Source organism: Liolophura sinensis, chromosome 1 (genome assembly GCF_032854445.1).
Source record: "Liolophura sinensis isolate JHLJ2023 chromosome 1, CUHK_Ljap_v2, whole genome shotgun sequence".
Classification (NCBI taxonomy): Eukaryota; Metazoa; Mollusca; class Polyplacophora; order Chitonida; family Chitonidae; genus Liolophura; species Liolophura sinensis.
In genome coordinates this window covers 58505925-58523910 of record NC_088295.1, presented here as the reverse complement: position 1 = coordinate 58523910, position 17986 = coordinate 58505925, and the positions used below count along the sequence as shown (strand labels likewise).

General features: G+C 38.4%; 1 protein-coding gene across 1 annotated transcript; it reads left to right on the top strand.

Moving 5' to 3' along the window:
* The first annotated feature begins 622 nt into the window (after positions 1–622).
* On the top strand, positions 623–11249 carry LOC135462674 (cell adhesion molecule 1-like). The gene is made up of 9 exons (XM_064739903.1): positions 623–929; positions 1784–2080; positions 2823–3152; positions 4302–4592; positions 5205–5492; positions 6455–6622; positions 7070–7112; positions 7985–8042; positions 11181–11249. The coding sequence occupies exons 1-9, from the start codon at positions 623–625 to the stop codon at positions 11247–11249; spliced, it is 1851 nt and encodes a 616-aa protein (XP_064595973.1).
* The last annotated feature ends 6737 nt before the right edge of the window (positions 11250–17986 follow it).

Here is a 17986-nt window from a genome sequence, read left to right as displayed (position 1 = left end):
CAACTGTACACCGTTAATACCAATACACCCGGAAGCACCAACTGGATTATCAGGGGGATGTCAACACGTCAACGGTGAAGAGGTTTACACAGTGAGGATACAGAACGTCACAGAAGACACGGGCCGGGGAGCATGGAGATGTCAGTATTCACGGAGGAGTGCCAATGTTACTCTGAATGTTAAAGGTAATAATGTAAACAGGATTTTGTCAAAACTCACTATTACTTATAACAAATTTATTTACTTTTTTATTTGAGTGCTGTTTAACGCCACCATTAATAATTTGGTTAATTAAGTCAATTGATCAAATACATGACAAATGCAAAGGATATATGACGGCCTTCTGCGTTATGACATGGTTTTATGCAAAAAATAAGTATTTTTAACTTTTTACAGTAAGTCACAAGTATAGGGAAATCACGCTTTGTATAGGCCAGCACCGATTTCTGTTAATGTTATAGTTATTGTGGATTATTTTGCCCGGGCTCCACGATGAGTTGAAATGTAGATACGTAATGTCAGTAGTTGGCTAGCAGCTACTAATCACGTTTGCTGTATCCAAGACATTTCCTTCACGTGGCTCTTGGGAACCGATTTTGTGTACGCACATCTGTTTGCAGTAATGGTGACTCGGGTAACTCTGAGGAACCCTCCAGATGCAGTGTTAGCCGGTGACCCAATCACCTTTACCTGTATTACCCCGGCCAGTAAACCTCAGGCCTGTATAAGAGGGTATATACGGAATCCCGGTAATGTACGGGAGCTAGACCCGGGTGACTGTAACCAGGACAGCCCTGTACAGACAACAGCTCGGAGATTCACGTTTACAGCTAGTGCCGAGGAGAACGGAGCTGAGCTGTACTGTAACGCCTCCAATAGTGTGACGGATCCTCCCGTACGCTCACAAGTCTACACACTCAGTGTACTCTGTAAGTAACTTACCTTGTAATTTACCAGTAGCCAAAAATAAAGGATATGTCCTCTTAAACACGGGTAAGGAATAACATCGACAAAAATGTAATCGCCGTAATCTGTATGTGAGAGTATACTGGTATAGTGCCGAGGGGCTTCAAGATTGTCCCTTTGAATATCCGGGACAGGTGATGTAGTGCCGTACCAATATAATAAATAATAATAATAAAAATAAATAAACAAAATTTGACCTTTATTGGGGTTTAAGTAATAGCTGTGCCCTAGTTATATCTACTTTAGAAGAAAAATGATTGGAAACAAGGAAGGCAAACTGGAGAGCCTAGAGGTATGGATCATCTTGTAACGCGCAGATCTGGTCTCTCACTAAAATCAGAGTTACTCAAACATATCATGATTAGTTTAGCTACAGGCGTACGTTTTGGCATACTAGAGCGTGGCTGTGATTTTGAGGTTGAGCTTATGTATGTATATATGCTTTGAGCTTCACATCGTACTTAATCGTTTTTCGGCCCATATGAGGACGAGGGATCATTAGGTGTGTGTACATAGTCTTGTGGCAGGACGAGCCCATGCCGCCCAAGTGTTGATGTCACTGAGGTATCACGTCGAAGACACTAGACATGACACCCCACCCATTCACATTACATTAACAGCACGCCAGCCAGTCCTGTTTGCTTGGTCTTTTATCTCAGTGTTGAGCGCCAAGCCAGACAGAAACAAGTACCACATTTAAAGTCTTTGGTATGTCTCGACCTATGTTTGAACCCGGGTCTCCTGACGTTTAGGTTGACGTTTTAAACACGTTCAGTTTACGATAGCGCTTAATAAATAACATTTATTCTATTGCCAGATCCTCCACAAAATGGCGTCCGCTTAACAGGTTATGTTAATAACACAGCCGTGGTGTCTGGAGAAACACTGACCTTGACCTGTCAGGTGGGTCAGGGCAATCCCCAACCAGCACTCTCCTGGTCATCGGAGTGTGGACAGACAAAGACAGTCCCTGGTAACGATGGAAGTCAACAGATCAGTATCAGTATATCTGTCAGTCCGTCCCTGAACCAGAAGACGTGTGTGTGTGAGGGAAGTCAGGACGGGGCGTTGACAGGATGGACGGAACGGAAAAACAGAACGTTCACTGTTTTGTGTGAGGTTTAGAAGAAGGAAGTGTCGTTTTTGATGTCATAGGTTCGGTATTGGAGGGTAGGGTAAATAAAGTCAGGAGACACTTGGCATGTTCCCGGGTAGAACCAAGGTCAAGCTGTAAGGGGAATGCAAGTAGGATGCTATTACCCTAATCCTTCAGAAAATACATCGCTATAGCCTTCTGTTTGTATATGCAGCATATCCTTTAATCCCATAAAACGTTTACAGTCCTAGTAAATGAGATCGATTTGTTTCGACTATAAGATTTATCACATCACCGAATTTGCTTCGAAGACGTTATTTTAAAGTTAAAGTCCCATTTAAACCTGTATGTAATTACTGTCAATCTGAAGCTTTCGTAATCGACTGGTTATCGTGCTAGCGCAGCCCATTGCCACTTCTCACCAATACGGTCTGTGGTCATGGGAAGCTCTGCCAACAAACTACAGATGGCCGTGTGTTTCCTCCGGGTTTCTGTTGGCTAAAGTCGTGTAATTGAAATATTCTTAAGTACAGCGTAAAACACCAATCAAGGAAACACATAAATTAGTAGGTTCAATCAGAATGCAGCGAAGACCATTGTGAATATAATCGGGAAAGTACAATCGGCTTTCATATCACTGTCTCACACATGAAATACCGTGACACAAGAACGAAGGTTTAGGTAATTAAATGTTATGTTAAAAATGTTTCCAGGTAAGATTTTGTGACATTAATTTATATAGTATGGCTTTTTATCACAGTCGGACCTGACAGTGTACAGCTCCGGGCAGATTCCGGACAATCGGGAACCACAGTCACAGTCACAGAAAACAGCACAGTGACATTTACATGTAACACGAATGAGTCCAATCCTGCTGCAGTCCATTCCTGGTTCAACAGCGGCAGTCCTGTAGCAGCAGCAGAGATATCAAAAGTGAGCTCGCAGCGAGGGCCCAATCACGGATACCTGACCACACAACAGTATACAGTGAGGGTTGATCGATATCAGGATGGTGACGTCATCAGATGTGAGGCTCAGAGGCCGGGACACATTAAACGGGTATCACAGAGCCTAACTTTGGATGTCAATTGTAAGATTAAAAAATTTTATAACTAGTATAGAAAAATATTCAGGCTAATTTAATCTTTTTCATTATGATATTTTTCGTAGTCATCTGTCGGTACTCAGAGACTCTAGGTTTACACTCCGCCCGTTAATCTGTCAGTCAGCACATCATTTTGAGTTAAAACTTTGTGTACGACTTCACTATAGCAAGTTACTTATCAAGTTCGTTTGGATCTGTTTTGTCTTTCTAGACAAAATTATGAACAGTATTGAAGTTATGGTTCGTGACACTAAATTAAAAACTGGTGTGCGGTTGTGCCATAACAAGTTACAGATTTCGTTCGGATTTCAATGCGTTTTTTACATATTTGATGAAGTCTTGCATATTGTTGGTGGTTTTGTGAATTTTTTTTTAACTTGTGGCTATTTTTTTCTTGTTACAAACCTTAAGAGTTTTCTTATATTTTAATCCAAACGATTAGCGCGCTGTTAGATGAAACCTGGGGACGTTGTTTCAACAGAGCAAGTCACATATCAGCATTCGTTTTAACACTGTTTTCTCCGTTTCAAAAAAATTACGGGTCTTTAAGTTCTGCTGTTTGGTCTGCTTTTCCTTAACTCTCCCAGACTTTTTTCCTTCTAGTTTGTCAGTAACAAATGTTGAACGAAATGTTTCCGTCTATATTCAATATGACGAATTCTGTATATTTTTGATCCATTGTGCTGGTTCATTTCCTTTATACCCACTGATGCCTTATTTTTTACTATGACAGATTTGTGGATTTTTCTCCAAAATATTTACAATGAATAGCAATTAATGGCTGTCTTAACCATAGTTTTATATATTATACATATCTAACCATATCTTGTTTAGACTCTTTAGTTAGTTATGGTTAGTTACATATCTTGTTTGAATTTATGATATCAGTTCATTACAACGGTTTAAGTCTTTTACTATCACTGTGTATTTAACTACTGGTATATGTATATATACTGCATGTAGAACGACGTCATGGGTTGACAGTGTTGTAGATTCAGTATAACTGGTACTCTGATTGCTTGCTGTTGTTTATGTATTTTATATTGCTCACGTGTAGCAGAAAATTCCAGCAACTTACAAAATCAGTTATGCTACATTTACCCAAACCCAACCACCTATTATTTTACTTGTTAGATGCACCACAAGTATTGTGTAACACTAGTCACGTGACAGTGTTCGAGGGTCAGCGGGTGAAGATCTCCTGTGATGTCATCTCAAAACTTGAGGTGTCTGTCTTGTGGGTTAAAGATGGCAGACAAATTGACGACGCTTCCATTACCAACTACCGGGGTCCAAACCAGCGTGACGTCACGGTAGCCACCATTGAGTTTGGACAGGCGGATAAGTCACTGTCCGGGATATATCAGATCGAGGCTAGGAATAGTTTGGGCTCATTTCGAATGGAAGTGTCTGTCACAGTGATAGGTAAAATGTATCCCTCCCTATGCAATCAATGCGCTCGATTCGTGATACTAGATTATAACCACAAAATGACGTCTTTTTGAAACCTCACGTTGTTGCTTTATGGCAAAGCAGGGTCAGTCTGCCAATTTTAACATGAAGTATTATATAAAATTCAGAAAAGAAAACCAAACAGGATTAGATTTATCTTAAATATCATGTTCTTGTATAAGCTTGAAATTCATGTTTTGTAAAAGGAAAGGTATTCTGCAGTTGGTTTAATCTAAAATTATAACACCATTTTGAAAGACAAAGCGGCCACGTTTTGCAGTGGGATGTCAGTCGTCACGATGTAACTCAAATACTGCATATGGTGAATTAACAATTCCAAATTATCTTTTGTTTTTAATTCTAAAGATGAGTCATTCGAATTTATGATATATAAATGTAAGCGTTTGTCTCGAAATGTTTCATCTGTGGACTGAAGATGCACCGGATACATATCAAGTTCTGTCTCGGACTTGAAACGTTTGAATATGATTCTTTGTAAATCAAATGGTTGGAAATCAACAAATTATGAAAATCATACCTACATGTCTGTTACCTAATTCTGTGAAGATTTTTTATCCTTTTTAGATGGCCAATATATTCCTAGTGAAATGGAGACAAAATCTTGCTCAAACAACCAGGCTACCTTGGTCTGGGCGTCTGGGATTGACGACTCTCTTGTGGAATACTACAAGCTGGAGTACAGAGCAACAGAGGGTCATTGGAAGGAAGAACTCGTCAGAAACCCGGGCAGGATAAAACTTGTGCGGAAAACATTGAGGGATCTTGAGCCTGGAGTGTTCTACCAGTTCCGACTTCAGCCTGTCTCCTACATTGTCTTGATGGAGTACGCTACAGCCAACTGCACGATCTATAGTGAGATATTTATTTATTTTGTTACATACCGACTCCACATAATACAAACATGTGAACGTCCCGAGATTACACATACTGACAGCTTATAGCCAGACAGTGTATTAATACAGAGGATGGCTCCACTTAGCACATAGTACTGAATGAAGACGGACATCTCAGGTGCATACAGTAGCTATCGTTTCATTGTTACTAGATACAAGTCTTCATTAACAAGGAGCACGATATTTTACTCACCTTTTCTCCAGAAGATATTACTCTGTGCATGACAAGCACTTCACCGGCACCACAGCTGTATTGTAAGTTCATCATCTATCAGAATGCATTGTTATACAAGACTTTCATTTTGTTAAAAAGTTTTCTGCGAATATACTTACCATAGTGGAAAAAAAATGAATAGTTGAATAATACGACCTAAACAATCTTTTCTGTCATTGCAGTGTTATACAGACCGAACAACGAAAGGTCAAAAACGGCGCTTTACTTTTACTTCTGCTTGCTTATTAAGTTCGGTATTGATTGTAAAAGTTACGCTCAGAAGAAAGCTGCTTAAGCTCCTCAGTTCATATTGCTTTTACATTTAACAGTCTGCCAATCACAGTGTAGTCGGTGCAGTTCATATCTCAGGGCGCCGCTGCTGCAACCATGATCAACTATTAGCGATGAGAGATATGCAGAGAATGTGGTTGTTCATTAAAATGTCTCCCAACCTTGATCATATTTCAGTGATATTTTCATCTACGCAAACAAAGAAAAGAAAAAAAAAAAGAAAAAAAAGGGAAAAAAAAAACAAACAAAAAAAAACAAACAAACAAAAACTCCACAGAATTTCATTGTCATTTCTGAACAGTTTGTGACAGAATGTGTCAGTTATTCATGGTGTTAATTATCTGGCACTATGACGTAAATTGTAATTTATAATTAGCAGACAATAAAAACGTCCACATGAACATGTGCATATATAGTTTCAGGTTCACAAACACCTGGAGGATTAAGCAACACGCCTGAGACAGGCATCAGTAAAGCTGCGATGTTCGGTGTGGGGATTGTGGTTGGTATCGCGCTCATCACTCTCGCGGTTGTCATGGTGACGTGCTGGCTTCTCCGCAGAGGACGATTAACATGGCACAAAGGTAAGCCTGGGTGATTTCACCAATCACAATTGTCTGTATTTATGAATATGTAACTAATATAATTCTCACTTCTCATATTTTTTTCTAGTTAAAGAAGTGGAGAATAAAGTCAAAACCTTCATTTATTTATTAAGGTCATGTTTTAGGACAATGTAAATATATTTAACTTGTATGATGGAGATCACATTTATGCAAGGAGGGTGCCAGGAAGGGCCTCTGTATACTCCCGCCTTTCCACGTTTAACTGAGATACCTAATGTAACTTAAAACCACGGCAGAATAGGCGATTCCTGGATTCGAGCCTGTGTCTCAGAAGATAAAATACTGATTAGCGGCGTTCAATTGTCGATCCACTAAATCCAGAAGACCTCTTATTTCATATAAAATGTACACATTTTTAACATTCTTTGTCTCATAAATTGTTTTCATTCAATTTTATCATTTAAGAACTGCAACCATCAGATAAGGAGAATACAGACCACGACCTGAGGTACGTGTGATAAAAGAATTCTCACCTGAAAGTAAATGTAAACTGATGATAATTCTTCTATGCAAAAAATTCGGTTAATGAAATAATATCTCCACCGTTCCTGAAGTTTAGGTATAAGCCCAGTGTACACGTTTAACAGTGGGATGGTTGAAACTAAGAACAACACCGTAGAACTGAGATCAATTGATTGAAACTTAGAAGAATACTGTAGACGTGAGATCGGAATATTGAAATAAAGACGAATACCGTAGACCCCAGATTGGATGATTTTGACTAAGAAGAATGCCGCAGAACTCAGATAGTATGATTTTGACTAAGAAGAATACCGTAGACCTCAGATAGTATGATTTTGACTAAGAAGAATACCAAGGAACTCAGAATGTATGATTTTGACTAAGAAGAATACCGTATAACTCAGATTGTATGATTTTGACTAAGAAGAATACCAAGGAACTCAGAATGTATGATTTTGACTAAGAAGAATACCGTAGAACTCAGATTGGATGATTTTGACTAAGAAGAATACCAAGGAACTCAGATTGGATGATTTTGACTAAGAAGAATACCGTAGAACTCAGAATGTATGATTTTGACTAAGAAGAATACCGAGGAACTCAGAATGTATGATTTTGACTAAGAAGAATACCGTAGAACTCAGATTGGATGATTTTGACTAAGAAGAATACCAAGGAACTCAGATTGGATGATTTTGACTAAGAAGAATACCGTAGAACTCAGATTGGATGATTTTGACTAAGAAGAATACCAAGGAACTCAGAATGTATGATTTTGACTATGAAGAATATCGTAGAACTGAGATCGCGCTGGGATTTATATTTGAATCAATTAATTTTGTTTTATTTACATTGCAGTCTTCAAAGTGTTGATGACAGAGAACAACCTGAACCTCCCCCACTGGGTAAAGTTGTTGTATATATATATATATATATATATATATATATATATATATATATATATATATATATATATATATATATATATATATCTACATATATATATATATATATATATATATATATATATATATATATATATATATATATATATATATATATATATATATATATATGTAGATATAATTATACGTTATAATTCAATAAGCTTATCTATAATGTGGAGAAAACATGAAAAATACATAAAGTTCAGATGAAAGAGTGCTATTTTTTCGCAGTAAATGTCGTCTTTAATACTTGTTCGAATTTTCTTTGAAAAGAAAAAGGCCGTTATAAATAATTTTTGCCTGGTAGGTATTTCAAACCAGCTCTTGGTATATATTGAATTTGCGTAATAATATAATTATAAATGATGATATAACACATGTGTAATAAATATATTTGCAGTAGAAATTGATTTTTTTTCAGCTAACAAATGTGTTCAACCTGGATTTTTATCATATTTATGTTTTTAATATATTCATAAATATTATCATAATTGGTATTAAATACATGTGTTTGATATAAATAACAAATTTACATCCAGATAAATTTGTTAGACATTCATCATTTAGAACATATATATTAAGACGTGGTTGGTTCCTAATATCCACCGTAGACCACCGTGTTACAGCCAGTGTTGATATAAAACCAGTAATGAAGTAGCTCACCAAAACTAACCACTAGTGAACAAATAAAAAACCCTGTGGTGAAATAAAACCATTAGTGAAACAAAAAAATGACCAGTACTGACATACCAGTTGTGAAACAAACATCAACCGGTAATGATATAAAACGTGTTTTTTCATTACTGGTTGATTTTTATTTCAAAACTGCTTCTGGTTTATTTCAAGCCCCTTGTACTTTATCGGACTTAACCGACCACTCCTTACAAAGAACGCATTCGCCGAAAGAGGAACACACAATATACATATGCGAAAGGAGACGCGCGGAGTCAAAATTCGGAATATCTTGTGATATCGTGACATCTAGCAAAATCTCCCATAATCTCTTAAAAATTCATGAATTGCTGTGCAATCTCCTTCTACAGGCGCAAACAGTTGTTGAACGCGGACGTTTACGCCCATGTAACAGCTTTAACTTTTTGAACATTCGTTTTAATGGAAATGGAAAATTGATTCACTTTGTAAAATACACGGTGCGATAAAATCGTCTTCCCGTTAAAGGAGAAACCAGTAGTGAAATAAAAACCAGAAAAATCAGTCAGTAATAAAAAAAATCTCATTTTATGTCACCACTGGTTGTTTATTACTTCAGGACTGGCATTTCATAACTTTTAATTTTTATTTCACTAGTGGTTTTATTTCATTACTAGGTGTTTTTTTAGTTCACTACATGTTGTTTTTTGTGAGTTATTTCATTACCGGAGTTTTTATATCACCACTGGTTGTAACACACGGAAGAAAAAAATGGAAAAAAATGTTTAAGTGCTTATTTGGAAATAAGTTTTCAATCGCGTTCTTCTGATTTTGGCATCCTTTTTATGTTTTCTTCTTCTAAGTATTGTTTTCACGTAATGTTTTCTTTCTTTTTCCTACTGGATAACGTTGTTTAAATACCTGTGTGTTTTTACAGCGGAAAAGGAGAGATTATCTTCATCAGCGTTATCATCTACCATATTCTCTATTCTCTGTAGATGTTTTCTTCCATAATGTTACAGATATTTGTTGTACATGTAACAAACATATTATATGTATTGGACACACAGTTGATGCTCGATATCAGAGCCGATAGAGAACAAATTTGAATCCAGACAGCCAGTTATAGTTATAAACCATGGATTTAAAAGGGGTCTGGCTGTTGTGCAGCGCAGTTGCAGGATAAGATATCAGCCGCGCGAACGTGGGTCAACTGAACTAACGATACAGTGAAGTACCGAACAGTGCTGAGCCACATTGACTAGTTTTAATACAGGTAGGTCCAACGGATCTTTCACTATCTGCTGCAAACATTAGGTCACGAATATCAATTCATGGGCAAGGACAAGGACCCAAAGAATTAGCCAGCTTCAGCGCCTCTCAATTGAAAAAAATGTACACTTTTAACCCTTACAGCCGAGCATGGGTAAATACACGACTATCACGTTATGGTCTATCGAATTAAGGATTACCAGGCGAGTTGAAAAAGCCCATGTGTCGAACAAAAGGGTAAAGGAATAGAATACCACGGCTTTTCATCCCATCTGTCGGAAAATCAGGTTTTCTATGGAACATATAGGAGGCTCTTTTGGGGACATTTCGCGCCTGATCGTACAACTTTTATTTGACTCACCCAATAGTAAACACGTCATACCGGTAGAAAGCCTCCCAAAGTTTGACACTTATTTACGTCATTTAATTGTCTACAAGTATCACGCAACAAAAGACTGCTTGCCGGAAAAACCAGTCATTCTTGATGCTTTTTTTTACGTTTATGTACGTTTATGGCTGACTCCTCGTTCCTTTCGCCTATTTCCACACAAACAATTAATACCTTTGTCAGGATTTTGGTACCTACATTCACTGTGTGAAGACGAATATGTTGTAACGTAGTGGATGAAATGAATTTTCTTCTGACTCCACCGACATCAAATCTGTAGTACTGAATATAATATCGGTAAATCGTGGCAGTGCAGTTGTTTGTATTCGGCAATGTCTCTCGAAGGAAGAGAAATTCTCACATTTCCCGAAAAAAAATTAGTCTGCCCGAATTTAGCGACTCGGACATATTACTCACAACAAACATTTGTTTTAATCATGGCCTGGCCGAATCACTGGAAAAGCGAACATTTTGTTTCACGCAGCTGAAGATTGCGACCAGACAACACTAAAAGTACAGTGGATTGTTGATCAGATTGTGTGGCAGATTGTGTACCAGTTTGTCTGCAGGTTATGTATAAGTTGCGTTCAAGAGTGTGTATCAGATTTTGTGAGAGATTACGCACGAGATCTTGTATTAGACTGTGTACCAGGTTGTAGACCAGCTGGTGTGGCAGATTGTGTACTAGATAGTGTGACAGATTTTGTAACAGATTGCGCGACAGATTTTGTACTAGATTGTGTGACAGAATGTTTACCAGATTGTGTGACAGAATGTGTACCAGATTGTGTGACAGATTGTGTGGCAGATGGTGTTGCAGATTATGTACCAGGTTGCGCTACAGATTGTGTACCAGATTGTGTGACAGATTGTGTGGGAGATTGGGTACCAGATTGTGTGACAGATTGTGTACCACATTGTGTAACAGAATGTTTGACAGATTGTCTACCAGATTGTGTGCCAGGTTTCTCTACAGATTGTCTACCAGATTGTGTGGCAGATTGTATACCAGCTTGTGTGACAGATTGTGTGGCAGATTGTGTACCAGATTGTGTGCCAGTTTGTTCTACAGATTGTCTACCAGATTGTGTGACAGATTGTGTGGCAGATTGTCTACCAGATTGTGTGACAGATTGTGTGGCAGATTGTCCACCAGATTGTGTACAAGATGGTGTACCAGATTTTGTACCAGATTGTGTGACAGATTGTGTACCAGGCTGTGTAACAGATTGTGTATCAGATTGTGCACAAGAATGTGTAGCAAACTGACGCTGAATAAGTAGTCGACACAACCAAATAAGTGTAATGTTGTGGTTTGTTGTAGGGGAATATGAAGACCTGGACATTACACCAAGCCCAGGTACATGTATGTTTGCTATGCGACATTAAGAACATTAGGAGTTATTTACACATTCTACATTTATTTAATCGTTGCTTGGCGCGATTTTGCATTTATTACAGTGTGTATGAAGGATATTAATGTCTTCTGGAGCAATAACCACCTGAGGAAAAGCAAAAGACAACTAAGCCCTTCTTTATTTGAACTTCGAGATTTTACGTTCTAATGTTACAATGTATATGATAAAACTGAATTCCCAAATGTTTGATTTTCTCATAATTATACAGTTCGATATCGTGTACGCCACAGTCTTATAACATAGGTCTACGTCAGTATGCTATGTGCTTCATCATTGAATATAATAAGAAAACAGCATTTTGCATAGTACAGGAGCAGTTGCGTCTCTTAAAGACACAGTAAAATGAAGTAAAGGTCAGATGAAAGACCATTAAAAACTGTCCAACAAAACAGCTCGATTTATTTGTTTTTTCCCAGCCGAGTAAAATGGTTTTAAAACATCAGATTCCACGGTTGCCTGTAGTGAACCAGACCGTAGCAGTGACGTCACATCCTTATCTTGAAATAGCTTGTTTCAAGGTCCATTCGGCGAATTTATTCATAAATCTACATCTATATGCATCTTTTAAATGATGAAATGTAGCAGTCTATGTGTGTTAAGTTACAAAAACCTGATGTGACGTCACTGATGTCAGTATTGTCACAAATGGCCACCGAGCAATCTAAACTTTCAAATCCATTTTATCAGGTTGAAAACATTCTAAAACAATAAATCGAACTATTTTTATGGACAGCATTTAGTGGTCTTTCGTTTGACGTATTCTTCACGTTAATGTGTTCTTTGCCTTTCAAGTTGTCGTTAAGATTACCGCAGAAGCTACTTTCTAATCATGTGCATGAACAGTTAGAATAAAACCTTAAATGAGATAAATTCACAAGCCTTATTCCATCCTGTACGTGCGACAATTTCACACTGTCGAGTCGCTGCTCTGGTTTACTATCTGAGTTGAGTCATTTATGTTGGCCTTCATACAAAATGTCATAACCGCTTTTTTGTTTGCATGTTTTAACCGCTAGGTCCACATTATGAAGACCTGTCGTCATCAAGACCTTCTGGCTCAAGAGTTTACGAGAATGCCACCGTGATGTGAAATGACTACTTGTTCTGGAAAACCATGTCACAATATTACATGTTTTTGGTGTACGAGCTTCACATGTAGAAGTATTGGAATAGAGTCTTTGTTAGCCGCGACGTCAGCTGACCATGTTCCCGACATCAAAAATTAGATGTTGTGAATCGTTGCTGTTACTAATTTAAAACTTGGTCGTTGCTGCTGTCATGCTTTCAAGGTGTAACGTCACTAGCAGAGGAAGATTTGTTTCAAATCCTGGAGTTATTCTGACTTCATTTGACCGTGTTGTCCGCTCATAATACAGACCAGAAAGCCACGAAAAACACAAAATTAACCGGCTCCCCCACTCAGACAGTATATATGATCTTCATCCCGCATTCTGAATTACGTGGTTGTGTTGCTGGGTTGGAATCGGCTGCTGTTTCCATCATTTTTTATTTCGCACAGTCGTTACTATTAGTTGCGTGGCTTCAACCTAATACGTTGTCCGTCGTTCTTTTAGTGGTCCACAACTTGTTTTAGTCCACCCGTTCCATGAGGTTATCTCCCTTTTTGTCGATGTCCAGTTCAACGTTAACTGACTCGATCCGAAAATGGCATTCGGTTAATGTCATTTATGTTTCATTATGACGACATAGCTTTCATCATATACAAATAGGTGTATACAGGTATACAGGTGATATAAATAGTGATTTATTTCATCACTTGATTATTTGAAAAAGACCATGACATGTTGGGGACCCGGCCATGCTGCACGTTAGTAAATGGAAAAGTACAGATATGTTTTTCTGACTGAAATGGAACAAATTTCAGAACTAAGCCTTTATATGACTGTACAAGTAAACAGACCCAAATACATTGATAATTACATCACGACCATGCTGCACGTTAGTAAATGGAAAAGTACAGATATGTTTTTCTGACTGAAATGGAACAAATTTCAGAACTGAGCCTTTATATGACTGTACAAGTAAACAGACCCAGACACATTGATAATTACATCTCCTTGATTTAAACAGTATATCCACTCATAAAGTCAGCATCCATTAAACATTATTTAAAAAAAAATAATAAAATAAACTGTTTTGTAAAAAATATTGAAGGTCTTTTGGCTTGCTTTCTTGAGCTTCTCAGTTTTACTCAGAATGCCACACTTATTTAAGAACAGCTTAGGTGGCCAGATGACCAGAGCGTCCGCCTCGAAATCGGGAGATCTTGTGTCCAACCGGGTGGGTTCAGAGTGCGTAGCGTGTCATGCCTGGTGTCTTCGATATGATACTTTAGTGGTGGTAGAAGACACAAGAAGACACAGTGTATGTACACACACCTAATCAGTAGTTACGGTGAGTACATGTGATAAGCAGTAGTCATGGTGAGTACAGGTGAAAAGCAGTAGTCATGGTGAGTATAGGTGATAAGCAGTAGTCATGGTGAGTATAGGTAATAAGCAGTAGTCATGGTGAGTACATGTGATAAGCAGTAGTCATGGTGAGTATAGGTGAAAAGCAGTAGTCAAGGTGAAAATATGTGAAAATCAGTAGTAATGAGTGTATGTGATAAGCAGTAGTCATCGTGAGTATAGCTGAAAATAGGTAGCCATGGTGAATATGGGTACAGCAGTTATAGTGAGTATAAGTGAAAATCAGTAGTCATGGTGAGTATAGGCAAAATCAGTAGCCATGGTGAGTACATGTGGAAATCAGTAGTCATGGTGAGTACATGTGATAAGCAGCAGTCATGGTGATATGGTGAAATCGATAGCCATGGTGAATGGAAGCAATGAAACCAAGAGACACACACAGTGAATATCACTTGCACGGTGCCGATGACATCACTGTTGCTGTCATCCCCTTGGGTATGCACAGACAAAATAGATTTTCCACCACGACTAGCAGAAAAGAAAAGATCCTCCAGTAGAAACAGTCAGTGCTAGTATAACACTAAGTTCTATGTCGCTATGTTATGTCCTTCTTTAATTTTAGAAAGAAACACATTCCTGACAAATGACCAGATCTCTCTGAATTTCGGTACGGTTTTGTCGTAATGGTAGCAGAAGTAAATAAGACGAACCTACCAGATACAGTTTTAGGTAGTGAGCCCATTCAGCATTACTGGTGTGATCACGGCCATAAAACCCCAGGCCTGCATAAAGGATTACATGTACATACGGAATTCCGGTAATGTCCGGGAGCTAGACGCGGGTGAACGTAACCAGGATTTTGGCCCGATGCTGACCACAACCCGGACCCTGACGTTTACAGCTACTGAGAACGGAGCTGAGCTGTACTGTAACGCCTCCACCTGTGTGACGGATCCTCCTGTACGATCACAAATCTACACACTCAACGTACACAGTGAGTACATTGCTATTTTAATCACCTGTCTTTAGAAATAAAAATGTGTATATCATCTGTAAGGAGGGAATAAAGTAGAACGTAACGTGCAAACCAGAAGCTGGCACATACCTTTAATTATGATTAGTGTCATTTAAGGGATTGGAAGTATGAAAAAAACATAGTCAGGGAATGCGAAATGCGCAAAATGTCACGCAATGCGAAATCCTGCTTTTCAACGTGAATTCATTTCAAAATGATGGCACTGACACGTGAGCACAAGCCTGTCCGATAACCTGCAATTCGGGCTCTAACCTCTCAATGCTGAGCGCCAACTGCGGTAGGAGCAAGTACGACTGTTAGAGTCTTTGGTCTGACCCAACATGGGTTTGATCTCGTGGTCTCCCGACTTCGAGTCTGACGCTATAATCACTAGGCCACCGCACAGATTCAGGTACATGTTGGCTGATCAAACACAATCACCCATTCTTCTCTGTAATTCAGATGATCCAGAAATAGTCTGTAACACTAGTCAGGTGACTATATTCGAGAGCCAACGTGATAAGATCTCTTGTGACCTTCGTCTCCAAACTTGAGGTATCTATTCTGTGGATCAAATATCGTCGGCCAATTGAAGACGTTTCCACTAACGACTTCCGAGGTCCTATGCAGCGTGACGTCAAAGTAGCCACCATTGATTTGATCAAGCGGATAAGTCATTGTCCGGGATATATCAGATCGAGGCTAGGAATACTGTGGGCTCATTTCGTATGGATGTGTCTGTCACAGTGATATGTAAGTATATGATATTTGTTTAGTGGCTTCGAAAATAATTATTGTTAACTATGCGATTCCTGTTTTATATTGAAAATGTTTATCTCAATATATTCAGAGTCGGACCAATGCAAATTGTTCTCATCTCAAGCTCTATGTCTTACTTGCATCATGGGAAAGGGAAGGTTGAAATTAGCACGGATGGATCTATGGCATGCTGATGGTTCTTCTTGATTTTTCACTATTCTTCTGCAGGCTTGTGATCCTTCCAAGTTGGCCGGTATATTTCGAGCCAAAGATATATAAGATCCTCCTCCAACCAGCAGGTTACCATGATCTGGGCGTCTAATATTTAACGACCCTCTGGTGGAATACTACAAACTGGAGTGCAAAGGAAACAGGGAAGGTTGGAAGGAAGAATTGGTCAGAAATCCAGGAAGGTGAAACTTGTGGAGGCTACATTAAACGATCTACATGAAAATAAAATTTAAAGTTTCGTTGCTAGACGATACACAGTCACAGATTTGAAGCAGTTTATGTGCATTAGTTCCCATGTAAAAACATACCTGGGCATATTTGTTACATCATAAATTGACTCCAAAATCTGTCTGGCCAGCAAACAAATTTTTCAGTCGAGCTGCATGCTAAGGAATTCTAATAGATCCCTGTAACTATTCGTAAACCTTGTGTCGTTTATTTAAGTCAGAAACAACAACGCCCCTTTTTGATGAGCTCGCTTCCCTTTGTCAGTCACTGATTACCGACAAAAAACCTACCACCTTAACTATGGATCAGAGAGCAAACTGGTCACAATTCTAGATGTAAAGCGAAAAAAAGATTCGTGATCAAACCACCTATAAGCCAATATCTTTGTTATACACTGCCTATTGTCTATTGTTTTAGACTCTCAGATATGTAGGGAATTAAGCAGCACGTCTGAGACAAGCCTCAGTGAAGACGCCATGTTAGGTGTGGGATTTGTGGCTGGTATCGCTCTCGTCGCTCTCGCTGTTGTCATGGTGACGAGCTGTCTTCACCATGAAGGACGATTAACATGATGCATAGGTTAGCAAGCGTAGTTTAAGTAATCACACCCATTTGTATTTATCAAAACCTATCTTCCCAGGCTTTTCCCACGCCTGAGATTGCTTCAAATATGATTTCTTCAGCTTTCAGAAACTTCCCAAAATTGAAAAGAAAAGTAAACTTTGCGCTAACATAGCTAGGTATGTATGTTAATTAAAAGTGGTTAACTGTTCTCAGTACTGTACTGTACAATAAAAACAACGTTTTATTTCTTTTTGCCTATTGTTTGTTTTGTTTTAGAACAGTCACATGAGCGAAATCAAGACTAGGATCATCTGATAAAAGCATTCTCAGCTCTGCAAATAAACCTGAACACGTAAAAAGTTCTTCTGTACTAAGTATTAAGTTAATCAAGCAATCTCTTGACAGTCGCTTAAAACCCTAAAATTGCGCCATCTTTATGAGGTACCTGGAAATATACTCTGGACTTGCGTATAAAACAAACCAGGATTCCGTTGGTATCGGGGTTACATTATGGACAGGAAACGTCTATACACTCAAAAAAGTGTGTTGATTGAAAGAAAGCAGACCAAAAATGCCATACCTAAATTGGTTTCTTGAACTGGGCCCTGAATTTCGCTAGTGAATCGATTAACCCTGTTTTACATTTCAGGCCTCAAAGAGGTTCTGAAAGCACCAAAGCAAGTCGCTAGGTAAAGTGACCAGTGTTCCTTTCTCAAATTGTCCTCAAAGGAATTTTTAGTTGAAATGTATTTACGAAACTCGAGTAGTTATATCCGAAACGTTAATATATATTATTAAGAAGATTTTATTAATAGTTCTTTATGCCGTAGGTATGCAGTAAAGTATAGTCTTCACCCAATGTCAGCTTTCTCTTGGACTGCGAATAACACTATTTAAATACAATGCGATTTCTGCTGTATGGTATCAATGTGGCATGCGGTTGAATGAGGTTAGA

Excerpts from the sequence above, each read along its gene's own strand:
- LOC135462674 (XM_064739903.1), top strand. The coding sequence starts at position 623 with ATGGTGACTCGGGTAACTCTGAGGAACCCTCCAGATGCAGTGTTAGCC. Across the intron at positions 930-1,783 it reads CTACACACTCAGTGTACTCT|ATCCTCCACAAAATGGCGTC; the intron begins GTAAGTAACTTA and ends TTCTATTGCCAG. Across the intron at positions 8,043-11,180 it reads CCCCACTGGGTAAAGTTGTT|ATTGTGTGGCAGATGGTGTT; the intron begins GTATATATATAT and ends ATTGTGTGACAG.